The sequence below is a fragment of the Syngnathus floridae genome, chromosome 2 (assembly GCF_059516105.1).
Source record: "Syngnathus floridae isolate MCC-2025c chromosome 2, RoL_Sflo_1.0, whole genome shotgun sequence".
NCBI classification, from domain to species: domain Eukaryota; kingdom Metazoa; phylum Chordata; class Actinopteri; order Syngnathiformes; family Syngnathidae; genus Syngnathus; species Syngnathus floridae.
The window spans coordinates 14,945,603-14,972,774 of NC_142414.1; the positions used below are offsets into that span (position 1 = coordinate 14,945,603).

Here is a 27,172-nt window from a genome sequence, read left to right on the forward strand (position 1 = left end):
GTTGACATCATCACAAACCAATGGAATAAGCTAATTGTGGAGGCCGGTGCCGCGGCCAGCCAATAAAATGTCCCACTGTGAGTGGGCGTGTCACCCACGTGGTCAATTTTGCTAGGAAACTATCTCGACGCGGTGGCTCCCGAGTCATCTGTATCACATTGAAGCAAGTCGATTATTGAGCCAAGATGGCGGTGACGGAGCGCTATTTTCTTGTTTAAAACTAAAGCTTTGGGGGCGGGTCTGAAATTGCATCACAGCTGATCTGGAGTTCCTTCTCCTCCCCCCGTTATTTTTTTGCATCAGAGTCACTGGAGAATCTTCTTAGTGCCCGTCTTACCTTCTTTGTATTGTCAAAAATTGGGACTAGCTTTCTTCCTCAGGCTAGAATTTTAGTTCACGTAGTCGCGCGCAGTTCCACGATGCCCCTTATTTTCAGAAAACATGCTTTGACCGCTCATTTCAAAGGAATCTTTTGTGAATTCAAGTCAGCTTTGACCCAGTTTTGGGGTTCTCGACTTTGCTTGTGTTAGTCACCAGCGGAGATGTTTTTGGCCGCAGAAGCGAGCACTTCTAGCTTGTTGAGCTCCGTGCAGGAGAACCCCGCGGGAGATTCCATCTCGCCAGCCTTGGAGCTGAGCCTCACCGCCGCGTACACTGTTCTCTACTCACTCCTCTTCGGCTTCGTGTACCTGCAGCTGTGGCTCATTCTGCACTACGGATACAAGCGCTTCAGCTATCAGAGTGCGTTCTTGTTCCTGTGCTTGCTGTGGGCAGCGCTTAGGACGACTCTCTTCTCTTTCTACTTTGAAAATGCGGCGCAGGCCGTGCAGCTGAAGCCGCTGGCCTACTGGCTGCTCTACTGCTGCCCGGTCTGCCTTCAGTTCTTCACCCTCTGCCTGCTCAACCTCTACTTTTGGCAGGTAAGCACTCCGTGCAGCCGTCTGGGATATTCCGTTTGTTTGTTCGTACATTCGTTCCTTTTTGCAGCTCCAACTTTATTGCTCACATACAGAGTTTGCAATCTGTAAAAAAAACAGAACTGGTTAAACAGAACAGTCATTATGACTTGACAGTAATACATGATAAGTATGATCTGTGAAAATTTTAGCCGTCATCATTTTTTTCTTGCACAAGAAACCACCACGCCAGAGAAAATCTTAGTACAGTAGAAAAGCACCTTATTTTAATGCAATGTTGTGAAAACCCGCCAGTAATCCCGTATATGTCTACAAATAAATTCAAAAAGTACACCTGATGACGCACCAGGGCTGCGCAGAGGGGGGGCGACAAGGGACATACATCCTCCCATGTTTTCTTTTTTTCTTCTTTAATAAATGGGCATCCAAACATTTGTGGCTGAGCAATACAATAGACTCGTGAATCAAGGACCAAAATCCTCTATCCAACAATCACGCCACGCCTCCAATCCTGCTTTCTCAAACTATTTGAAGGGTTTATGAACATAGAACATTTCTTTAGGGACATCAAGGCAACTTTGTTGAAATAATCCAGTTCATTAAAAGGTAAGTCAATGTGCTTTACTTCTACATCATTTCAAAGCATTTCAAATCAGAAAACTAAAGAATTAAAAACGAAATACAGAGATATAAGATACTTTACTATAATGACTCAAGCGAAAGATTTAGAAAATGTAAAGAGCTCGCTCAATGGCATTTTTCAATCTGGACTTAAAGATATTCACACTCGGGCCTGACCTCACCTCTGTTGGCCATTTCCGTGCAGCATAACAGCTGAATACTCCTCCACTATGTCTGCTTTGATTTCTGGACTCCACCAATTGTCCCAAGTCTGCAGATGTCAGAGACCTACTGGGTTTATATTCTCTTAGCATTACTTTACTATTGAGGACCTAAATCATGCAGTGATGTGTGTATATAGACCAGAAACATACAACATAATCACTTGAATAGAAGTTTAGCCTTAAAATATTTTTAGTATTTTTATAAATAATCACCGGAAATGCAAGTAAAAATAAGGGATACTGTATCGTAGCATTGTAGAAAAGAAATTACAGGGATCTTATTTTAAGTTAGATAGACCAAAACAATAGCAAATAATACTAATGGATTACTGTAATAAATTTGATTATTTTCTTTCCTGCTGTCTCATTAAAATTCATAAAGCTGCTTCAGCATTTGGTATTAACATGTAAAAGACAAAATGTAGCGTTTGTTTTGTTGGTGGCTTATAGAAAAGGCATGGGTATAATGAACCCAAGCAAGCATTGGGTGAGTCACAGTTTTGTGTCTGCACACCTCCACACTAGTGCTGCTAAATCTGCTGCTGAAGGAATATTCCCTCAAATCCCAGTGAAGTGGGGAAGAAGTAATGAGGCTGTTCTGACTGGTCACATGACATCTGATCAAACACTGTGGCCCATGAGATAATCCGTTTTCACAAGCGGTAAACTGAAGACTTTGACTGGAACTTTATTGCTTTTTTTGTTACTTGGTTACGCCAGGAACAGAAATTGGCCTTCTGTCGACATAAATGTTATGTCACGACCGCATAAAAAAACGCTGCACGGATTTAATATGCTTTCTCTACGTACATCACCGGCATATATTTTTGCTGAGCCGAATTGCTTAAATCTCTGCTCTCATACAGATCATTACTGATTCGAGGTTAGCCACTAAGCTAATTCTCTCTAATTTACAATGGTCTGGAATTAATTATTTTAATGTTATGATATTATAATTTAAAAGAAATTATTGGAAAAAAGTAAACCACAAATGTCAGCACAAAGGGTTTGCTGGTGCACCAGCCACACAGCTTTTCCAAAAGCCCATCTGTATATTCGATTATTTGTTGGAATAGTTAGTAGTCAATGCACAATTCATGTTATTGGAAACTTTACACAGGAATGCCAATTTAGGTTTTCCAGAAGCAAGTAACAACTTGCTAAAACACACTTGGTCCATAAATAGGCAATAGCTGAGCCTTGTTTTCCAAAGTAAAAGCAGAAAATGTGCAAATGTTGTCTTTTCTATTCAACACAGTATTCTTAAATATAGGACTACAAAAATCTGAGACTATTTATTGTTGTGAGGCTGGACTTTTGAGGATTTGGACAATTTTAAGCGAAACACGGTCCCGAATTAAATAATCGATAATAAAAAACATCAATTAATTTTAAACAAAAATCACAAATCTCTTTTCCTTTTTTTTTGTATGCTAAAATCTGGCATTTGAACTGGGAAGTGCAAACTTTTTGTAGTCACTGTTCCGATAGATATGCAGAGAAAGACAGTTGAAGACACTGAGATTCACATTATATTAGAATTTTAAAATGACTACAGAGTACATGGACACAGGAGGACACTTAGATTGATACATTACATAATCTTGTATCATATTCTGTCCCTCCCCTGTGTGCAAAAGTGAAACCGCGCAAAGCCCCATTGCTCTGCTCCATGGACTTTGGTGTACGTACACATCTTGCATTCCCACACCACAAGCGAACGAAGCCACTTTAAGCAATAAAAGCCTCAAGCTGCAAACTATATACTGTAGCTACTTATGATTTACTTCTTCACCTTCCCTTCCGTATACAAGTAATGAATTGTTCACTGTATTTGCAGCACAAAGACACACATCTAGGATAGATGAACCTACAGTTTTTTGTGCTTGGCCCAGTCGCCTACTTTCGAGGTCGACTTCTGACCTACATTCTGACACAAAAGGCAGATTGTTTACACATATGCCGTTATGCAACATGAAAAGTCAGCAAAGACAACGTTGAGTGAGCTCACCACACAAACTGATTGCAATAGTCGTGGAACCCTAAAAGGAATGAGTAGAAGAGAAGTAAGCAGTTTAAGTATAATTGAAATACATTCTTAGTAGGTTTAAAATTCACGCTTAGCCTCTGTAGACTGAAACAGAAAAATACTCCACACCACGCAATATTCATCTCAAGAACATGTACTAAGTATAAGGTTGCTATGACACCTATACATGACTTAAACACTTAGATGGTGATTTTTGCTTTTGGAAGTGTAACACATATATGTTAACTTACAGTTGTCAAATTAGGAGCTGTGTGAGCACATTGTAAATCCAATTTATTTCCACCTCACAGACTTTAGTTTTGTACAGCGGTGCGTGTGCGTGTTCATTTAATTACCCAGGAATGTCCTGAGACACTGTCAAGTTCACATAGCTCTACTAAAAGAAGGGAACGTTTTACTTCTTCTCCTACCATCTTCTCATACACGACATTTCAGCACCTTAAGTGTTTGTATAATAATACTTTTTCCCGTGTATTTCTTAGGTGGTGTTCAAGGCTAAAGCCAAGTATTCCCCAGAGTTCACCAAATACCGGTAAATGTTTGTTGAAATACAAATATTTTGAGTGCAGCTGTACCTAAAGAAGTGTCCAGTAAATGCATACGTAGAATCAAAATTGAAAATCCTCTGCTATACTGTTTTTTACTTGTGTTTTTCTCCAGGATTGCACTATCATTGCTCTTCCTGTCCCTCTGTATATGTTTCCTTGTGGTGAATTTAACGTGTGCATTATTGGTGCAAGGTGCTTTGGAGCGTTCGGAATTGCCAAGGTAAGTGAAAATCTTATATAACAAGCGAATAATTAGAATCAAGAATATGTATTGCTTTCCAGAGGTTCAACATCTGTATCGTAGCAGACTTGACAAAACTACTCGCGCTTTTTACCTAAAAAAACAGAAGCTGTTTTTACTAAACCAAGTGCTAGCTAGCTCGTTTCAATCAAAACAACACATTCCCGTACATTAGCTAATTTAGCAACGTAATAAAAAAGATGCAAAATTTACATGGACTTGCCAATTTGGAGTAAAACACATTATTTGCAAATCTCTTGGAACGTACTTGAAAATTTTTTTTGATTTTTGCATACGCAAATGAAAAAGTACAGATATTTGTGTCAAAGGAAAAAGTTGTCAGAAAGTTACAGACACCAAGATTGTAGTAAGCCACCTCATCTCACCCATAAGTCTGATCTGGATAGTGAAAATGACTGAATGTCTAACAAGTGACTTGTGTTTAGCGACAGGAGTGTGAGACATGCCGTGCTAGCCCGCGTCTTGATCAACGACAGTCTGTTTGTCCTGTGTGCCGTGTCTTTGGCCATTTGCATCTTCCGCATTGCCAAGATGTCCTCTGCCAATGTTTTCCTCCAATCCAAGGTAGGGGAAGATGAAAACAAGCTTCACACACAGCTCGTAGCTCACAATTATGCATGTTTTAAAAGTTTGACCGACAGGGTACATCATCATTGTATCATTAGCTAGCTAGCTTTAATCAATGTAGAAAATGAATGGATGGCATGCGATGAAGTTGTGTCAAATATACGTATTGTTTTTCTGTAGGGGACATCGGTGTGCCAGGCGACAGCTGTGGGAGCGATGGTGATTCTCCTCTACACGTCCAGAGCTTGTTACAACCTGGTGGTGGCGCTGTCTCCGCTGGGCAGACCTGATTTGTGCAATTACAGCTGGTACACAGTTTCCGATCAGGTGAATAGTCACTCCTCAATTTGGGGAGGCGTAGCAGTAAATGTTGTAACATCAGAATAAACAGGGCTTATCACAGCTCACTGATAGCATATTTTTGTGTGTTCCAGGCCGATGTGCTGAAGTTCAGCGACGAGGTCTACATGGTGTATGGGATTATTTTGTTCTTCTGGGAGCTGCTACCTACCAGCTTGATGGTGCTTTTCTTCCGAGTCCAGAAGCCCAAACAGAACCTGGTAAAGTAAAAACTCATTACAAGCAGTCAATAAAAGGTGATTTAATAAGATACTAAAAATACTGAAATCATCTCAATTACCTTACAAATTTATGCATATTGTGAAATCTGAACCTATAATGAGGTTATAGAATGGCAATAGGCGGATACACAAATGAGTTACACCTTCTTCCATCTAGTGGAAGAGGATTATAATGAGGTTATAGAATGGCAATGGGCGGATACACAGATGAGTTACACCTTCCATCTAGTGGAAGAGAATCAAATTGTATGTCGATCATCTAAGACACATTATTTTTGTGAAGATACGTACAGTACATAGCGAACCATGATTCTTGGTGGACTATCTTGTTCTGTTTTCATTCTACAACCAAAATAAAGGGCGTGACCTTACAGTACCAACTCGTTATAAAGGTTAAAAAAGATGATGTAACACAGCAGCTTGAATGTGTGCCAGGTTCCTGCAGGAATCCTCAACAGCCACACATTTGGCTCCAGGGATTCTTTTTTTGACAACCCAAGGAGGTATGACAGTGACGACGACCTGTCCAGAAGCAACAGGGGCGATCGGGCCAGGTGCGAACACACACACACATGCACACGCACACATACAACATTGATCCTCTGTGGTGTGTCTATGTAATTATGTCATTATGTAATTATGTCATTATGTTGTCAATTATGTATTTGTTATGAGTTAGGGCCCCTTATTAAAATAGACATTACAACATATTCAGAACAGGTTAAAATCATTAGTTGATTATTTGTTCTGGCACATACACAGTCACACCGTCCCTACCATTCACGTGTACTATGTCATCCAGCGTGCCCTCCTCCACCGCTCAACCCAGTTGCGTGTCCAGTTGGTACGGCTCTATCCAGGGTAACAGGGCCCCGTCGTCAAGCCAGCCAGCGCCCTCCACCACAGCCCCCCTCCTGTTCGCTTACGGAAACATCCAGAGTACCCAGCACCATCACCACAACTACTACTCCACCCCACAAAGTCACCACCACCATCACGGTTATTATCACTCCACCCCTCAGAACTGAGCAGATAGAGCTCTTTCATTTTGGAACCAATTGCCCCCCCCCCCACCCCGAAGTTTGAGGACCAAGGATCGTTTGACGCAAAATGCTCGATCCTGTGTGAAGATTGCGGAGCAGGAATGTAGCACTAAAATCTCTGACCATAATCCTCAAGGTCATGCTTTAATGAGGGTTTAAAAACAATCGTCAGTGTTGATTTTGGGATGAAAAATAAATTCATGTGAAAGGAACAAAAAGGACACTCGGACGAACTGCTAAGCTGAAATGTCAATAGAAGATAGATCTCATCCAAGGTTCAACTTTAACCAAAGTGAAAAAGCTTGGTTCTATGTCTTTGTAGCTATGTGTCCAGATTTTTTTTTTTTTTCATTCCTCAGCATTCACACCTAATTTCTGAGTGAATAGCAATGTTGAGGTTTGTAAGTATGACTATTATTGTTTTGATAGTTTGGTGTATTACTGTAACACTTTGGATATGATCCACACATTCGTTTTCGCTTCCACTTATCCTCACTGAGGTCGCGGATGAGTTGGTGACTATCCTTGGAGAATTTGAGAGAAAAGTAAGGCACGCTTTGGACCAGTCGCCAGTCAATCACGGGCCATTTTGGATGCCCTTTGTGAAATGTGCAGATGTTTGACAGCACCACTGTAGAACATGTGGTTAGCATGTCTTGTCACTGCAAGATGCTAACTGTGGCTAAATATGCCAGGAGAATTGGACGAAAAAGTTCAATACACCTGAACTTCACGTACCGCTAGTTAACCCAAGTGCCAGTAGTGGAAGTAGTAAACACTTTCAGAATTACTGCTCAAAATGACCCATATGTGTGAATGATTGTTTGGCAACTAGAATAGGCTGAAGCTAAACAGGATAAGCGGTAGGAAATGGATGGAATAACCAGATCAAGTTTCCACCAACACATTACGACTGAACAATAGACTTATAAATGGAAATATCAACGCCACAAAAGTATATTTGCACCATCTATTGTGGATGTCACCGAAATCAAGTATGAGATTGTAATGGTCCACAGGTTGGACAGTTTGGCCAAAAATAACCGTTATAAGCTTTGCTGCAACCTTTTGCACTTGGATGTGTTGATCCTCTGAAAGAGGAAGGAGATGTCTCTCTGCCGTCACGTCAGTCTCATACTTAACATTCCTTTTGGAAAAAGTTTGCACAAGATAGAATCGATGATGTATGTATGGAATCATTTGCATGTTTATAGGTGAAAGTCAGTATGTTTGTGATCTGAACAATGTGGATGCTTTTATATGTTTTTTTTTTTTTTAATTCACCATATAGCTTTACTGATTTAACAAATTTGTACTTTTTCATTGTTTTCCGTTGTTGGAAATTTCATTTGTTTGGTGTCCAAAACCACGTTAACATTTTGTGCTAAATCTCTGAATTAGACAATTGTAGGCCTCTATGCACCCCCAAACTTGACAAACAGCACCTGCAAGTAGATTTTGTTCTAGGCTTTTTTTTGTTTTTCATAAAGATATAAACTAGAAAAAAAAAACATTGCTCGCATTCTCAATCGCACCCATTGTTTATTGTGAAAGGTGATCCCAAGGGAAATTCCAGAGAAGGAATGCTTGTCACAAATATGGACCCACAAGTTTAAATTCAAACTCCTGTCTAAGGTGCTGCCAGCGTGTTCTTAAAATGTGGTCAGTCTGCAAAACATTTGTTGTTGCGAATTGAGGACGCTTTAAGTTCCATTTATTGCCATGTGAAAGTTGATTGTGCAGTCCATGGCTCTGCATCATCATGCAACAAGTCAACATTATTGCAAGAAGTTCTTTTAACTAGGACCATACTGAATGTAACCTGTTTTGTGACAGACATTAAAATAAGCAATGTTCAACAAAAAGTCTAACCATTGTACTCCCTTACACGCAGATTTACATCACTGTGGACTTAAGGTTAGAGAGGTTAAATTTAGCTACATTTAAAAAGAGCACCCAAGAAGACATGGGTGGCAAAAATAGCACAATCATTTAATAAATCTGCTTGAAAACAAACTACGCCTAACTGACTAGTAGTAGTCACTGTCATTAACATGAAGTGATTTTAAATAATGAATTAAAACAATACAATCAAAATCAACTGCAGCAAAGAGAAAAATAGTATTGTAACTACCAGTTTGAAACATACTGAGCTAGCAAATATGAGCAACTCATGATATCAAACTATTTGCTCATTTTTAAAGCAAAAAGCTGCTCAGATTTTGACAATTGAAATAAAACACCAACAATTCACAAACATCAGAAAACAACTGCAATTGTTTTAAGGCAGAATGGTTATGTTTTCGTCATTTGACTTTTGATGATAAAACACTTAGCAAATTCAAACAATAAACACATTTGCAATAAATGTAGCCTCTCCAGATAAAAGAAGCCTTCAAAGTAAACATTCTTGACTTTCATTCACACAATTGCACCCAATAGAAATACCATTGATCCCATCAACTTGGATTCTGGAGGGGGGAAATAAGGGTAGTAAAAGGTAAAAAATCTCTCCAGTCCATGTATTTGTCATCAAGCCAGCTTTGAAACATTCATAAAAGCTGTTAACTAATAAAAACAAAACAGCCAATGTGAGTTAAAAACCAGACTTGAAGCTACAAAAAAGGGGTCAAAGTTCATCATGGGCATCGTCATCGTCGCTGCTGCCCTGAGGTGAGGAGCTGCTGAGCCTGCAGAGGACCACCTTGCATTTCTGTCAGGACTCCTCGCCCCCCTCAGGACCAATCTGACGATACCCCTGATTGCCCAACGGCTCCTTGTGGCGAACAATGGACAGGAAGAGGATGATGATGAGGACCAACAACAGGCAGCCAAACACCACCAGAGTGATGATCACTTCTGAGGGACAGAGACTGACAACAATGAGTAACCTGGCCAAGATGGCTATCATCTGGCGAGTACGATAACAAAGGAAGGAAAATTCCACTCGTGCAGTTGGACTGCGCTGGTTAACGAAAAGACTGCCCGTTATGTTGCTTATGTACAGCAGACACCTATGGCCAGAAGACTTCTTTTTGCACTTGAAAAGTTAACTATTTGGCACCAATGTTGCTCTTGTGTAGGAGAGTTAACAGCTCACCTTTACTGCTCCCATTTGAAGGCAACTGACACTCCTTCTGTCTGTCATCAGAAATAGACAACTTGGTAAGTTTCACAAACTCCTCCAGGGGGCACTCTAGGGCGCAGCCTGGCAACTGAAGCGCATACGGCTCAACCCCGCTGTCATTCCGGTAAAACATAGACACTGACAGAGACCTGGGGGGGGGGCACACAAAGCGGAAGGTTAGTTGTATGTCAGGTTTTGTGTTTGACTAATCATGCCCAGATTTGAAACCACAGTATTTTAGGAAAACCACAGTTTAGATCAGTGATTCTCAAACTTTTTACACCGACAAAAAATACTTGGCTCACCACCACGACCAACATTAAAATACACAGCCTTGTCAAACATTCATCAAAAACAAGACAGTCAACATTCTTACACATAGGAACACAAAAGAAAAAAGTACCCATTGACATCTGAATATAGCTCAATCATGTGACAGGAGGCATATGGTGGTTGTCTGCCATTGAAGACATTCAAGCTGCTCTGCAGAGCTGCCACAGTGGTGTCATGCTGTACAACATATTTAAAACTTCAGCCAACGCAAACAAAGTGAATCGCTCTCAAATTGCACTGCTAGCATGATATGCATCTCACCGCAGAAAGCATCATCATTTTCAGAGGCTGACTTTGCTTCGATGAAGCCACTCGGGAAAGATTCTTCACTATTTCGCCCAACAGGATCCCTGAAAGACAGAAAACAGAAACACGAGGTGCCGGACTAAGTCAAAGTTTTGTTCTCTCCCTTCTTTGTACTGTGGCAAATATATGCCTGTGAGTCTTCCTGTCAAACTTTACATCTTCAAATATGCGCTGCTTCAACAGCAATGCTATGTTTGCCATCCGCAGCGTTTTACATTGTTTAAGCTAACCAAATTTCCTGAGGCAAATGTTTGTACTTGCTTTAAAACCCATGTTTTTGAGTTGTTTTGTTTAGTTAGGCGGTAAGGGAGTGTCAATAAACAGCTTAAAACTGTTTCAATTGTTAATCATCTGCTTGTGAAATGACAGGAGCACACCTCCCTGCAGCCGACTCTTCTCCTGCTGTTTGTAGACACCAAATATGACCTAGAAAGATCGGAGCATACTCGAGTTACAAGTAGTTTGTGTCTCAATGGCTTGAAATCCAGAAAAGAGTTTATACCTGGAATCCAAAGTCTTTCAGAAAGTGGAGCCTTTCCCAAACAGAAGGAGTCACCCAATCTGGAGCTGACTTGTTATGACGTGACTAAGAAACACACCCAAGCACACTTTTTGTAGCGGCAAGATGACACAATGGAGTGGAAAATGTAAGTATGTACCTCACAGAAGAGGGTGTCATACACACTCCAGACAGAATCCACACTCATCGACTTGAGTCCTGTTTTATTCCCAACCAGTTCTATGATGTCCTGGATGAAAGATTAAAAACACCAGAATGATTCGTTTAATCGATTTCAATTACGGTCAATCTTATTGTGTGTAAAAAAAAAAAGGAGGGAGGGGAGACCCGGTTAGCAGTTGTGATGTTACGATATTCTTCCGTTTGCTCGGTTTCACGCATGAGCTCTTCGAAGCGAGGGCAATCTCTCTGAGGAAAGGACAGCAGCTGGAAAATATAAACACATTCAATCGATAAGACAAGAAATCACTTTAAAGGGCACTATGTTTTTCTATCAACCTTCTCTTCACTTTGCGGAACCGTGTGGACGGGGATGGGTTGCCACTTGATGTTTGGTGAGAAGACCTGCTCACCATTGGGGGGGTAAAGACCTGCAAAGGGAAGGAGGCTTGCTTACAATTTTAAGTCCTAAAACCTGCAAGTCAACATTTAGGTTGAAGCGTTTACGGGGAACATTACCGGCAAGGTTGGCCTCGGCGCTCATCAGGGTACGATCGTAGTCTGTGCTGCGCACTGAGATCTGAGGACACAAGTAAGCAAATCCTTTCATCATAAAAACCGTCCGTCCCCGACCTTATACGCACCACGGACAGGATTAGCGTCTGACAATAGTTTCACGGACCGGTTTTCAAGGTGTGGCCAATGAATCCAACAAAAAACATAAAATGATACGACTGGCATAAAACAATGATATTCTGGTGGAAGTTTGTCACAAAAGACTTGACTGAACATCCTCGTAAAACGAGGAAGTGAAACAATCATGTCCAAGTGCGTTGGCACATAAACACCACATTCACGTCACCCCCTTCAACCCTTAGTTCCATGGGGAATTCTGTATGCACATACCACAGTAATAACACTATAATCATCAACATGAATCCACTGTGTATTCATCTGCAACAACTCAGCTCAAGCAGCCAATATAAACCACTGGAATCTAGTTAGTTATAATGTGTGACATGTAGGTTTTGCCTGAGGTAAACCCAAGCGGTATGTGCCAGAGGTACCTGTTAAACTCGTTGCCTTTTGGGTTTTACGACTCCTCGGACACTGAAATAGTGAGCGTACTATGACTATCTGATGGCAGGCTAACATTCCAGCATTTTTGTAGCTGCAGTTTTCTGCCTTGTGTCATATTTGCACCATCACACAAAGCCAAAATATTATTTTGTGCAATATAAAACTCGGCTATAAAACCATTCAGTAATATCTTTATTTTAAAGTTTGATCTTTTTCACCCGATTAAGACGGAAATGACGTGATCTCCTCTGATCTCCAAAACACCCGGTCGCCTATCTAAACATTTACCTCATGTCGGACATAGCTTTCGTTAAGAAAGCCGTCATAACGCTTCCTCAGAAACTGGCCCAGCTCCAAGTGCTGCCGCATCCCTTCCTGAGGACAAACAAAACCACACAGTGTGATGTTGAAAGGTGTGCACAGAGCCTATAGGATTATCAAAGTGATGTAACAAAGGGAATCATTCTGAAAAAAATAGATATTTTATCTCCAGACCTGTGATAGCTGTCCAAAGCCTTGAGGCCAGGCACTCTCTTGGTATGGATCTGTAGGATAGGCTTTGACCGGTGATCTGTCGCCATGTCGAAACAACTGCAAGACAGGGAAACCGCGTGTGTCAGACTGGCCCCATGAGTGGATTACAAAGCCCTTATCTTGGTCGGTCATTCTATCAGCTGCGCCCCCACCATTCACCCACACATGAAGTTTAGTCTTTGAGAACAGTCAGGGTGTCAGTTTGCATTTTCGAACGCAGAGTCCGGTGGACACAAACGAGTGGGAATGAGTATATCATGTTACCTTTGTGTGTTAACTACGAATTGAATTGATTAAAAAAGGAGACAATGTTCAAAAGTCGATGGTTGCCGATGAGGCTTGTGGGGTCATCGCCACCAGAGGCGGAGCATTATTTTGCGTAGTCTCGGTGCATTTCTGCAAAGATCAATTATCATTTGGGATAACAGAGGTAAAAGTGCATCCCTTGCAAATAACCCGCCATCAAAAACTGCCCAAATAGTGTTTGTACTACTGATGTTTTTCTCTGTCTTTCATAACAAACTCAGTAAAAACATGTGACCTCTAAAATTAGATCAATCATTAGCCGGAGCTACGGCCAACAAAACAACTGTTTGAAGGGCGGGGGAACATAAACTTTTGCTGTACATTGTGCTGAGTGGATCTTCTCATATTGTAACACTGGAGTATGTGAGATGTTTGATGCCATGGTGTTAACATGGCAAATTATGACTGGGTCCAAAAAAATTCCAATTGTCACTTCCCTGACAGATTCTGTGTCTCTACAGCTACTACTACGAGTCGCAAACATGACACGGGATTTTTTGGGGGGGTTGCCCTAAATTTCAATACATAGGAAGTTTTTATGTTGACATATGACAGATCTCACTTCACATACCCGAGGTACAAAATACTAACTTGTGGCCACAAATTAGCTGTAGCAGACCCTGGCATCGGAAGGAATTTTTAGCCACAAGAATTTAAATACACTTGACAGCGAGCCATGTTGCTGGAGGACATCGTGCATTGTCTTCTCTCGCGAATGTGCGCGTCATTTTTTTTTATCCCTACGTCAAATTCTTCAAGGGAATAACCAAAGTCACAAATTCGCTTTTTTTGCGCCAGTTATTTCATGGGCACAAATTAGTGCGCAAAATATCCATATTCCCTGGTTGAATACCCGACACTTGGCACATATGAACATCTTACGTTTACGCTATATTTATATCGTGGCAATATATTCACCCTCCTCTCGGTATTTTTGCCTGGCGCGGATACCTCCCAGAGGACTAAATATACTCACCACGGTTACGTATTCCAGTTTTTTCTCCGCTGTGACATCCCCGCAGAGAGCGCCCACCGTTAAAAGCAGTAGAAATCTGGTGAGCATGACAAAGTCGGTGAAGCCGATCTTTTCTTCGGCAAACTGAGGCAGCTTTAGCCAAACACTATGCTGTTACGTCACGTGACGACGCGAGCGTTACACACGAGTTATACACGTATAGAAGGTTGTACTTTGCACCGTTGCCAAGATGCGACAGCGCGTCCGCCATATTAGAAGTGTCAGATCGTGTCTTGTTCACAAAATAATCTCTCTTAACTAAAAAAAAAAAAAAAACGTAGCAGCACAGACGATTTTTTTACGGCACAAATGAAACAGTCTATTTCCCTTAAATTTTGCGTGGGGTCGTGAGGGACCAGCTTTCAAGCAAGTGTTCAACCTAACCACACAGAGAAGTATGACAGACGTCAAATATATACGCCGCGTCTAATCTTTGGCGATCAACAACTAATAAACGTCAATTTATTTACGTTTGCTTAATGTTTACTATGATACCAAATTCAAACCCCCTTACAGAATCTTAACGTCATATAAGATCGACCTTATATGACGTTAAGCTTCTGTAATAGATCTATTATACAAACATAATTATAATGGCCAATGACTATTCACAACAAATGTTACAAATCTGTATTAAAGGAAATTAAAGTTGTCAAAATTAAATTTTAAATCAAGCTCTCACTAAGAAATAATAATAAAATAAAATATAGGACCAAATTCAACTTTAATGTAGTTCCAGCACGTGATGATGGGTTTTAGTAACATTGTCGTGCTTAAGTTACCACTGGTTGTACATGTTTTGATGTTAACATTAACCAAACTATTCTTATTAAATCTAAACAAATACATTTATTTTTGAAACAAAATAATCTAACTGCTAGAAACGCGAATGTGCAAAAACATGTATTTTTATTTACTTCGCATATTTCAATAATGCACTTTTTTTTATTACGTAATGCAAAAATATGCAATTTGACAAAATTAGAAAAACTTTTGGCGTACATTGTTCCAACTTCTCAAAACGGATGTTGTATGTGTATATTTGAGAGGATAACGTTCTAAGAGGGCCTGTCTCAAGATGTCTCATGACTGGTCATGTGATGCCATCTTTTGTTTGTGTGTGACTTTTGACCTCTGCGTGGTCTGTTTTGCAAAAGTGTTGATTCAACAGGGTTAAGGCTGATTGCAGCATATTTTCAACATTCTTTAATCGACAAGCAAACACATAAACACCACTCTGATTTAGTGACACAAAACTGCTAAACACATTCAATCAGACAAAAAATGGACCAGAGAGATGAAAGAACCACTATTGTTGAATTTGGTTGTAGTAAATCTCTGCTTAATTCGCAGAAACATATGGCTCAGACATTTTAAATCCTTGATGTCCTATGCACTTGCCAGTTGTTTTTCTGGCGTCATTTTACACCATCCAATATTCTTTTTGCTCAAGCTCGTCCACAGTGTAGCTAAGAGTCCAGAAGATGGCAGCATTTCTGCACATTGATGGCTCCAGTACAGCGAACTGAACCCTTTGACACGTTCATCCTCCCTCTGATGTGAGGATGTTGTGTCCAGCAGTAACGTTTATGACGCATGATACGCAAGCTTAACTGTTGCTATTTACGTCTGGTACTATTCGACGTTTGTTGCTCTTTTTAGATTGGATTACAGTTAAAAGCAGTCAATGATAACCCGGTTTGCTGCCTGGGAAAAAAAATGTGTTGTGTTGCACAGAAACGAGATGAGAGGAAGAATCCCTGGTTCAAAAATACGCCTTGACTTCGCTTATGTAACAATTAGGACGTCAGGGTTGTTTACAAGTGGCAGTGCCTACTAAATGCTCATTAACAAGCCAGGGTTAATGTTGCAAATCGTCAATAATCCAAACATCAACCGATAGTCACCTATGTAATTGCTATCAATCTATTTAGCTATCATATGGCAGAACTTTCACTGTGTTTTGAAGACACGTTTCAATGGCTGTCAACGGATCTTGTTTTTCTTTGGAAATGGGGGTAAGTACAAGGGGCGGGGTTTGCAGTGTTTGAATTACCCGGCATAGCCAATGAGAGGCCTCGCAGCTGGTTGATGGACAGGCACGCCCCCCTATGACTCAGTGTTCTCCTGTGGTTTTAGCGCGGCGCGTCACATGTTGTTTTTCTCCACAACGGGATCAGTCATTCAGTCCTCTTGCGCGCACCGTTTTTTTAACATGAACGCAGCGGACACGTCCGCTATGGATTAAATGAAAGTAGCGTCGTAATATCTTTAATTTTGCTTTTTGGAATTGAGCGCATTCTGATCCTCGGTCACGAGAGATGGCAAGTCCTCCGGGGGTGGCGGGACACCTGTTATCTAATGGCGTCAATGGCGTAAAGAAGTGCGGCTACTTGAGGAAGCAGAAACACGGACACAGGCGCTTTTTCGTGTTGAGGGAGCCCGCCGATCGCTCGCCAGCTCGGCTGGAGTACTACGAGAGTGAGAAGAAATGGCGGAACAAGGGCGCTGCCAAACGGGTGATAAGTTTGGACTCCTGCCTCTGCGTCAACAAGCGAGCGGACGCCAAACACAAACACCTTATCGCCCTCTACACCAAGGACGAGTACTTCGCCGTGGCTGCGGACAGCGAGCGGGATCAGGAGAGCTGGTACGAGGTTCTGACTGACCTCCTCGCCGAGGGAAGGGTGTACGACAGCCCCGCTTCCACCTCCTCCCTTGTCGGCTTTGAGGAGGCCAACTATGGACTCGTCACCCCAGTGACAGAGGCATACAAGGAGGTATGGCAGGTCAATTTAAAATCCAAAGGTCTGGGTCAAGTGAAGAATCTCACGGGAGTCTATAGGCTCTGTTTGTCCAGCCGAACCATCAGTTTTGTGAAGCTGAACTCCGAGACAGCCGCGGTGTGTTTACAGCTCATGAACATCAGGAGATGCGGTCACTCTGACAGCTTCTTCTTCATCGAGGTAGGCCGATCAGCAGTAACCGGGGCTGGGGAGTTCTGGATGCAGGCGGAGGACTCTGTAGTTGCCCAGAACATCCACGAGACCATCCTGGAAGCTATGAAGGCCATGAAAGAGCTCTCAGAGTTCAGGCCCAGAAGCAAAAGCCAGTCAGCCAGCACCACCCCCATCTCTGTGCCCACGCGACGCAATCTCACTAACTTGCCCCCAAGTCAGACGGGCCTGGTGAGGAGATCCAGAACAGCCAGCGCCGCCGCCACATCTCCAAGAAGAAAGTTTACATCCTGCCGCGTGAGAACCTCCAGCGAGGGCGACGGAAGCGTGCCGCGGCCCGTGTCCATGTCAATGCCCGTGAACGGAAGACCCGCCAGTCCGAATGTCGCCGCTCAACTCAGCAGATCCAACACTCTGAGCAACGGGCGCACTTGCAGGATGCTCGAGTCGTCCTTCAACCTGCATCACAGTCTGTCCATGCCAGGTTCCAACTCCCCTCCCGCCGCCTCCAGCCCCATCAGCATGTCACCCGGACAGAATCTCTCCACTCCCAACAAGGCTGGACAAGCTTACAGTTGCAGCGGGTCGCTCGGCGACACCAGCTTCATGCTGTGCGACGATTACAGTTGCAGTCCGCTTGAAGCAAAGTTCCTCCCCCTAACCCGCAGCGAAACCCCAGATTCCCTGTCGAGCACCCCTTCATCCCGTGACATGAGCGACACTTGTGGCTACATGTTCATGGACAAAGCTTACAGGAAGCGAACTCACTCCCTCACCACACCACGTCCTCAAAAAGCCTTGACGCCGCTATCCTCCGCATCCCTGGATGAGTACACGCTCATTCAGGCCCGCGATGGACACAACTCTCATTCTGCCTCACCTAAAGTCTGCTACCCAGAAGATTATGGAGACATAGAGATTGGCTCAACCAGAAGCTCTAGTAGTAACCTCGTTGACGATGGCTACATGCCCATGACTCCAGGCGTGGCGCCGCATTCCGGCAAGGTCGACAACTACGTGCCCATGAGCCCCATGTGCGTCTCTGCACCAAAGCAGATTGTGAACCCCAGAGTGCACCCTCACGGGGCTACCAGCAGGGGTTACAAAACCAGCTCCCCCTCGAGCATCTCACTGGAGGACAGTGGCTACATGCGAATGTGGTGTGGCTCCAAGTCCTCCACGGAGAGCCCTGACAGGCATGGTGAATACATGAACATGTCGCCCGGAAATCCAGCTGCACTCCAGACCCCCCCTGACTACTACATGGGTTTGATGGCTGGAGAACCGACATCGGTGAGGCCAGTGTACCAGCCTGGCTCCCTCTCTCTCCCCGCTAAAGTCCAAGGCTCCAAGAATGACGACAGCAACCAGTACGTGTTGATGAGCCCTCAAAGTTCCAGGCAGAGGGCGGCAGATGCCGACTACTATTCCGTGATGCAACCTGCCTCGGCCCAGGACTCGCCGCTGAGCCCTTCGACCGCTTCCCCGGCCAGACACAACCTGACCCACAGAGGGAGGCTCGGCAGGCCCAACAGGCTGTCCCTGGAAACTTTCCGGACGCTGCCTAGCATGCAGGAGTACCCAGTGCCCGGTGAGCCCCGCAGCCCCGGAGAGTACATTAACATTGACTTCAGCGGCACCCGAATCTCTCCGCCTTCGACCGAGTCCACAGAGAGCCAGTCGTCATCTCTGAGTTCTTGTGACGACGGTTCCAGGAGGCCCTGTCTGACTTCCTACATCAAACTCGAGATGGCCCTGCACCAGCCCAAGGAGGCTGACGCTCTTGCGGCGGAGCACCCAGACGCACTCTCCGATCTCTCCTTGTGTCCCCGGTCGGAGCAGGACGAGCTGTACCATTTGGGTGGCCAGAAACAGACGAGAGAAGGCCAAGAGGGGCATCATGACTATACACAGATGACGTTTGAGATGACCAACTCACCCCCGCAGCTTGTTCCTCAAGTTACAACAAGGTATGTGTGTGTTCCTGTTTTCCTTGATTTAGTTATGATCAAAGTTCAAAGAAGTTCAGCATATGATATAAGAATACAGACAACACTGAAACTTTTTTCTTGTGCTTTGCAGAGGTATCTTTTAATATTGAAGGTCTGTTGTTTTTGTTCTGGCATCTCTCAGTCAGAGCAGCAGAGGACGGAGGCATTCCCTGGAACAGCCGGCTGTCCCAGAAGGAATCGGTGTCTTCCTCCTTGGGGCCGCCTCTTCATCCACACTGGACCCCGACTGCTCGGCCAAAGTGATCCGCGCCAATCCGCAAGGACGTAGACGCCACAGCTCGGAGACCTTCTCCTCCACAGCCACCGTGACGCCCGTCTTCCCTTCGTTCGCCTGCGGCGATACCGGCAAGAGACACAGCTCTGTGGAGAACATCTCCTCGCGGAGCAGTGAGGGCTCAGACGAGGAGTACGGCAGCCCTGTGAACCGGTACCCAAACAGACTCAACTACATTGCCTTGAACCTGCTGGACAACAAATGTGATGATCTGGATGGCTTCAAACCAGTTAGCAGCTGCAAACAGGGTATCAATGGATTACACAGCTCGCCATATGTCTGCTTGGGCTTCAAGGAGTCTGCGACTACTGCCAAAGGTGAGACCTTTATTTTTTATTTTTTTATTTTTTTTTGGCAGCCATTGGCAATCACTATTACGTGATTCAAAACTGTTGTATATAATGAGGGTGGTAAACATGCACTTTGAATAGTCTGTTAATTCCACAGACTGAACATGATTATTGTCTTTAGCTTGTTTTGAATTGACAAGGGAATGCCATAGAGATTTACAAAAACAGATTATGGAAGAATCTGATTTACAAAACGGAATCTTAACCATTTTAACTTGCTTATCGTCGGTTGGCCGTACAGATTCTCTTGAACCAAGGTCTTTGAAGGAAATGACACAATTACATTAAAATCAAGTTCATTCGTGCATGTCAAATGATAACAAGAAACTCATTGCGTAAGACTCTTCCTTTTGAATTCCCTGGCAAGGCACACCCACTAAGAAAGTGGATCTGGAGGGCACGCCATTCACCACGGCTGGGCCTCCGTTCAAAACAAACCGTCCAATCAAATTTGTTTATCTGCAGTGACATCGTCTATTCATTCCATCCATCATTCAAAATGACGGGAGAGGCGATAGTTTGGTTTATTCAGCATTAAACTCAATTATTCTTATTCCAAAAAAAAGACATCATGTCCGCTTTTCACTGATTGGTTCATTACTGTCTTGATCCGACTACTCACCAGACTCAATCTTCGGCAAAGCGATGAACCGAGATTCCGAGGCTCCCTTTCGAACTGAGCCGTCCCACGTCAAAGCAAATCGTAATCCCGCTAAATCGATACACCCCACTTTCAAATGGAACCCTCCTTGAATCATAACGCACGTATCGAATCCTCTTTTCTTGGAGGGATGCACATCCCGAATAGCTTGTGAGCATAATCTTTTTTATAAAAACTTGTTTACATTTGGACACGCTGATGTGCTGTTTTCAAACGAGTGGCATGTTGTTACAATTTATGCACCTTGGTTATTTTGTCAATTACATACCATGTAAACTATGTGGTTCAATCCTAGCATTTACTCCAAGTAAGCAAAGGCAACACGAGGCTGCGGTGAAACGTGACCGGGCCGAGAACAGTCAAGTAAACAACCCTGCGAGAGAGTGTAGCTACTTGCATGTGTTGCCTTTCACTCACTGTACAGTTTGTACATAATTCCTGAGAATTTTTTTTCCCCCTCCAAAGCTAATGGTTATTTTTCCAGTACATCAGTTATTCAAGCATTTGAAACAAATAGGATCAGATTTACAATGAAGAATATCTCATTGATAGTTGACTTTTCTATCAAAGCTAATTCCAGCTGTTGTTTTTTTAGTTGGCTAGGCATTAAGGATGTGTTGCACATCGACGTGACCTCTATGGACTCCCCGCCATACGATCAATAGCGTGTTCCAAAATATCCCAACGAACAAAACAGGCACGCAGGCCAAATGTTGTCGTGAAATTTGAGCTCCGTGCACTGCGCACCGTGAGCTCACATGTTTCTGCGAGCACTCAAAGGTCGGAGACAGCGCGTGGAGCTTTGAGAGCTGACATGTGAGATCTGGCACGAGTGAGTGTCTGTCCTTGAAGGCAAGAAGGGGAAATAACAAAGTGGTTGTATTGCTATGTGGCTGGCAGGTAATTGGATGTCACCATATTCCTTTTTATATTACACTTGTGGCAGGAGGCGACTTGAGCAGAAAATACCTTTTTATTATAGCATAGCTGTTATATTCCTCTGCCGTCACGAGGAGCTTTAATTTGTCCGTACAAGTTGATGATTGATTTAGTTATTGAACAGTCATTGATCAAACCAGAATGGGATAAACAAAACCTTGAAAGTCTTCATTTTATTCCCAGCACTTCAACACAAATTGGAAAACATCATAAGAATGTATATCTATATATTTTTTTTTTTATCAAATAGATCCAACCTGGGAATTCATCGGGCTCGACTTAATCTCTCAGTGTTACTTCAACATATTTCCTGACACCAATTTCTATTTTACTATTTAGCCAAATTTTAGGCTCCATCTTATAGGAATAGTTTTATTTGATTAGGCAGCAAATTAGCTTGCTTTGAATTAATTGTGCCTTTTGGTGGTGATTCAAACCCACTTATATGACCTAAGTATGTCGCTTTAAGACTTAATGCGGCATAATCTTAAATGACACAAATGTGACATGTTCACTCTTTCCATGATTGATAAATCCCTTGTAAAATAAATGTACTTGTTGCACCTCCAAAGTAAAGACTAACATTTCAATTTTGAGCATGTGAGGCTTCTTTTCTATTTATGTTCAGAGAGTCACTTGTTTTGCTGCTCGGCTGACGTGATGCAAGGGCGAATGAATGCATGCATAATGAGACGAGAAACCGCGTGCAAAAACACTGCCCTTCTGCCTCATTAGGCCCTTCACTTAGCACAAGTAAGCCAAGCAGAGGTGGGAGGGGCCGCCGCAGAGTATTGTATGCTTTTCGGAGAGGCAAGGCGAATGGATGGATGGTTGCTCTTTAGCTACCCAACACTCGCATGCAACGGCAAACCTAATGACTTGTTTACCAAAGATTCCATCCGACTGCTGCGTAGAATGGAGCCAGGTTAAAGACTGCTCTGGCTCACTTGTAGACGTCCCATTGGACTATTCTTGTGACCAGCAAGCATCTCTGCTGACGATTAGTGAATGGAAACGATGCGGACACGTGATGACTTCAAGTATTCTACCTAATGACCCGTTGATTAATGGAGTCATTTGTTGCCACTTCCAGTAAACTAGCACCTTTCCCAAGCTTCATGCTGCACATTTCCAGTTGCCCAATTAGCACTGCAATGACCTTAATGGCGTTATCACGTGTTGATTTGACTGCCATCTGCTTTCACTCGTTATTTAAAGAATAGTAGCTTGCACAGGGACTTTCCAAAGCTCCATTTGTCCCACGCAACAAAGCTTGTACCTTCTTTTACCGTCAAATATTTAACCGTTGGTCTGCTCATGTCAATGCTTTGGTCATGACCGGCACTCCATCTGGCACGCCTCCAGGCCAAAGAGAACATGACCATTCCGCACTCTGAAAATCATCTGGAAGATTAGCAACATTCGTGCCCATCTCCTACTAAATCCCCCCCTTCTCTGTCAACGCTTTTCACGCAGCCAGAGTGGTTGGTGGCGTCATCTCAGGAATAATGAGCCAATGGTTGGCGTGTTTCACGACGGACTTGATCCACTAGCACAGAAACAAGAGACCTCTGAATGCTAAATTTAAGATGAACTTTAACGCTGGTCCATGGATCTGGTCTGTTTAACGTCCACATTTCGCCCAACCTTTTTTGTAGGGCACTTTTTTTGGGGGGCACACCTTTCAGACCTGACCAAATGAATGCACTAGCAGAACGATCGCATTGGTTTGTTTCAAACAGCACAAGTCACCCCAAAGGTGCCTCTACATTTATAGTTAGCGCTCTTAACGTCTATCCCAGATGGTGGTTTGTGAACAAGTTCAATGTCTCCCTTGCAACTTTTAGAGTCCACACAGTGAGAAATTCAAATGTAGCCGAATGTGTAAACACGGTTAAGAAAAGTTGCTTCTCTAATTGGTCAGAAGAATGTAAACAGGAACATTTGCTGTACAGACTAGCGAGGGATAAGCGACTTAAGAAGCAAAAGAATCCACACAAAATGATCCCAAACTGGCAGTAATTCTTGTTATGTGAGAAAATTCCAAGAATTATATGTGCATAATGCTACAGTGGCATACTCTAGTTAGAAATAAAACTTCTGCCTTGTTTTTGAGTAACACCTATTGCGCTAATGAATTTTAAGGTGTTATAGTGATACTTGGGGAGCTAAGAACCGCAGATCTAGTTGTCTACATACAGGTCACTAGCAAAAAGCTTAACAAAGAAGCTCGGCAGGCTACAGATTGAGTTTCGAACCATGGCGCTCAGTTAATTATTTGGTTCGCAACTGAAACGAGGAGAAATGACCTCGAGTTTGGTTCAAACCAACCACTGGGTAGTCATATTAGTGTGAAAGCTCCCAATTGCTTTTTCATCAACCCACCATACCTCTGACAGGAAAAAAAGAAGAAGAAAAATGGACATGTGCTGCACACATGCGTATCCCAACGCATTAGAGCCACGTCACCTGATACTGTATACTGTAGGAAACAACCATGCATGTAATGTAACACGGCAGGCAAAGTGTGTCACATTTTCCAGCGTGGCGGGATAAAGTAGGCTGGGATGTTCCAGATAGACGCGTTAGCTGCTCGATTAGTGCGTGGCCAGCGTGAAGCCAGCCTGGGCTCCAGATGAGATTACATCCTGCGCGGGACAAATTAGACAGCAGGCCTTGATCAGATGCTGCCTACTGTGGAATCAATGCATGTCTGGATGCAAGCTTCTTTATAATATCAGCAGATTTTCTTCATATCCACTCTATATATGAGCATATATAATTGCATTGATTATCATCATTATTATTATCATCATCATAGAATTAATTGAGTCTACTTTTAGTCAAGCCCTGCTGACGCTCTCCCACTTTCCCGAAAACATAGTGCTTCATACCATAGTTATAATTAGTCATCCTCTGCTCACTTAGTGGCCGTAGCATCTCGACAATATGCGCCTGCCCTTCCCCCATCGCGCTCCATCCCGGATTATGTAATTATGACCGTTGGTGAAATGCTTCCGAGCTTCACCTCCATGCTCGCTAGCGTTTGCGTGCTTCTCTTGGAGACTCAACCGGCGTAACAAGAATGGAATGGACATTCGAAGTGGACGTGACTAAATTAGAAGCTATGATGGTGTAAAATGTGGTGTCCATTTTTTGTCTGAACCATTTTCAACTTGAGTTTAAATAGACTACCCGCGGTTAAATTGGTGCTTTATGTGAATTGTATGTAACGTATCGTGTTGTCTCTTGTTTCTTCCAGATTGAAGCAGTCTCAACTGTTCCTGTGATCAAGGTGACCCCTTTTACTTCGGCGACCTCAAGAGATGGCATGCAAACCTCGTCGCTACATGAAATCACACACACACATGCACGCATGTGTAAAGTAGGCCACCATTTATGCATGTTGGGAACTAGCTAAGGGTACGAAGAACGTGTGTGTGTGTGTGCGCGTGTGTGTATGTGTGTGTGTGCGTGCGTAATGGAGCATCAACTCAGTCAGTGAACACTGTTCCCATGAAACCTGACTACCAGGAGTGTGAGAAGTACACTGAGTACAGAACTATATTTGATGAGTTTATTTATTCCATCAGGACGAATGTTTAATGGGTCCCGCCCAATGCCTTAAATGCTTTTATTTTTCTCTGTTTTCAATGAAATATGAGATAATATTCTATTGGCGTATGTCTGCCTGTGTTCTTCTATATTGTTATTCGCTTGGCAACGTAGTATTACTTAAGAAAGGTACAGTCAAAGTATTTTCTTAGTTTGCTATTTATTCTCACAAGTTTATTTTTTTAACCAAACTTGAGAAAATATATTTCTAAATACACAAAGTTCTATCCGAGGCATTGGAATGCACTGCCCTTCTGACCTTTTTCCCCCCTCAGTCACGTGAGCCTGCAGCCTAATGCTTGCTCCACGCATACGGGCCCCGGACCGTCTTGCTGTGTTGCCACCGGAAGCTAAAATGTGATTTGTAGAGAGGAGGCTGGAACATCTGGCATAAGCATGGAAACTCTCAGGGGAGTCTGCTGTGTGGAAAGTTAAACTGAAGTACATACCTATCTTTCTATGAGGATCGGCCAGTACAACAAACATACTTTGCCAAATACTCCTCCTGACCTTAGCTTTGGGAATACTCTTATATAATTGTAACGATACAAAGGCATCTCTTTATGTTCAAATATCTTTCCGCCGCCACACAGATGCTATCTGTTAGCTCGACTTTTGATGTTTTGCATTGTGCTATTATGACTAAACGGACTTTCCTAAGGCAAAACTATGCGCTAGCTTCAAATACACAACGGGTAATTCTCCTGCTTACTTTCACAGTCAATTATAATTGGGAGTGGCATAAAACAGCTTAAAAGTCTTTAAAGAATTGAAATGAGAATGAGAAAATGGAATAGGTGTATTTGAGAGCTTTAGGAGAGTTGCTTCACTGTACGGTCTATGTACGGTCTATGCACATCATTCATCTTTGCATTAGCATCAACGTTAACATTACAAATTGCGCTACATGTCACTTGTTTGCACCACATACTAAAATTGTAATACTGTTAGTGTTCATTAGTGACTGTCGCTTCTGACACAGCGTCTCACATTAGCTTAAAAGTGAATGTCACTTCTAAGACCTCCATTCATTTGATCCATTTACAGTTTATTCAAGCGGTAAATATTAGATGTCAGTCCTCCATGGTATCATACACACATGCCGATTCCACCTCCAGACTTTCAGGGTACTGTAGAACGTGTAAACTTTCAGGTCCCAAAATATCAGTGAGCCGGCGACAGGTTTAAGTGAGGTATATGACATTCAAGCTGTATACCATGACGGTACTGGTGTTTGTATTTATTAACTACCTGGATGTGAATATGGTGTAAATAGACAGAGTTTAAGAGAAAACTATTCTACTGAGAGTCCTGAGAATTAATAAATATAGATTTTACCTGTGTTGTATACACTATATACAGTATTTATGTCAAAAGATTTTAGCTATCCTTATTATTGCTTTCAGGTTTTACTGTGTATCGTATGCTTTCTCCTTCACTGTGTAAAAGCGAAATATTTTAATATAAAAATCAGTTGCCTTGTTGACAGACTTAACCTAATGGTATGCAATAGTGACATGAATACGATCTAGTTTGTAATGGTGGAACCAAATGTAACAAACGTCTCCATGGTTTGCTGCTGTTCCTTGTTAATTTTTTTTCCCTCCTCCTCTCCCAAGTGTTTTTTTTTTTTTTTTTGTCTCTTGTGTCAACGTCTTCCATTGTACATACAACGCCATGCTCTTTCTATTGTGACACTCACGAGAAATTATTTTAACAATTTATGGATTCTGCGGGTCATTTGTTGCTTTGATCTGTATAGATTGTGCATAGTGACCTAAATAAATCATTTATTTACACCAGTACAACTGCTTTCCTTGTTTAGAGCTTTATGATGTAACCCTCTAATTCTAATTAAAAAAAAGGAAAAATTTCACTTCATCATACAGTGGATTTAAAAAAAAACACCCTTGTTCCCATGCCAGGTTTTTGTGATTCAAAAGCGACAAGGCTGAAATTATTATTTTTTTTAAACTTTGCATTAATAATGTGACCTTTACCCTGAACAATGTAATCAAATTTTTTTGGAATCTTTCCAAGGTGGTTGCAAAAAATGTGAATTAACCGGTCACATTCAAACTTGGACTCAGTATACACATTACCACTGTTTAAGGTGCCTCAGATTAGCCCTAAAAAAAGTTCAGATGTCTTTTCCGGAAATCTTTTTTGCT

At 42.6% G+C, this 27,172-nt stretch overlaps 3 protein-coding genes across 4 annotated transcripts; 2 read left to right on the forward strand and 1 right to left on the reverse strand.

Annotated features, from left to right (window-relative positions):
• The first annotated feature begins 104 nt into the window (after positions 1-104).
• gpr137c (G protein-coupled receptor 137c) lies at positions 105-8,817 on the forward strand. 2 transcript variants are annotated; one of them, XM_088359176.1, is made up of 8 exons: positions 105-920; positions 4,295-4,344; positions 4,473-4,580; positions 5,048-5,186; positions 5,370-5,516; positions 5,624-5,749; positions 6,206-6,324; positions 6,533-6,781. In XM_088359176.1, the coding sequence occupies exons 1-8, from the start codon at positions 543-545 to the stop codon at positions 6,633-6,635; spliced, it is 1,170 nt and encodes a 389-aa protein (XP_088215302.1). In that variant the 5' UTR covers positions 105-542; the 3' UTR covers positions 6,636-6,781. The 2 variants fall into 2 exon arrangements, with proteins under 2 accessions (XP_088215302.1, XP_088215296.1); XM_088359170.1 differs by having other exon boundaries at positions 108-920; positions 6,573-8,817.
• On the reverse strand, positions 8,336-14,572 carry acp2 (acid phosphatase 2, lysosomal). The gene is made up of 13 exons (XM_088359192.1): positions 14,155-14,572; positions 12,834-12,929; positions 12,627-12,713; positions 11,778-11,838; positions 11,598-11,689; positions 11,427-11,525; positions 11,239-11,328; positions 11,082-11,165; positions 10,957-11,005; positions 10,535-10,623; positions 10,344-10,450; positions 9,914-10,089; positions 8,336-9,672 (listed from the first exon to the last, which is right to left on the reverse strand). The coding sequence occupies exons 1-13, from the start codon at positions 14,239-14,241 to the stop codon at positions 9,530-9,532; spliced, it is 1,260 nt and encodes a 419-aa protein (XP_088215318.1). The 5' UTR covers positions 14,242-14,572; the 3' UTR covers positions 8,336-9,529.
• A 1,294-nt stretch (positions 14,573-15,866) lies between these two features.
• On the forward strand, positions 15,867-26,809 carry LOC148402090 (insulin receptor substrate 2-like). Its single transcript, XM_088359166.1, has 3 exons — positions 15,867-19,120; positions 19,284-19,753; positions 24,649-26,809. The coding sequence occupies exons 1-3, from the start codon at positions 16,515-16,517 to the stop codon at positions 24,651-24,653; spliced, it is 3,081 nt and encodes a 1,026-aa protein (XP_088215292.1). The 5' UTR covers positions 15,867-16,514; the 3' UTR covers positions 24,654-26,809.
• The last annotated feature ends 363 nt before the right edge of the window (positions 26,810-27,172 follow it).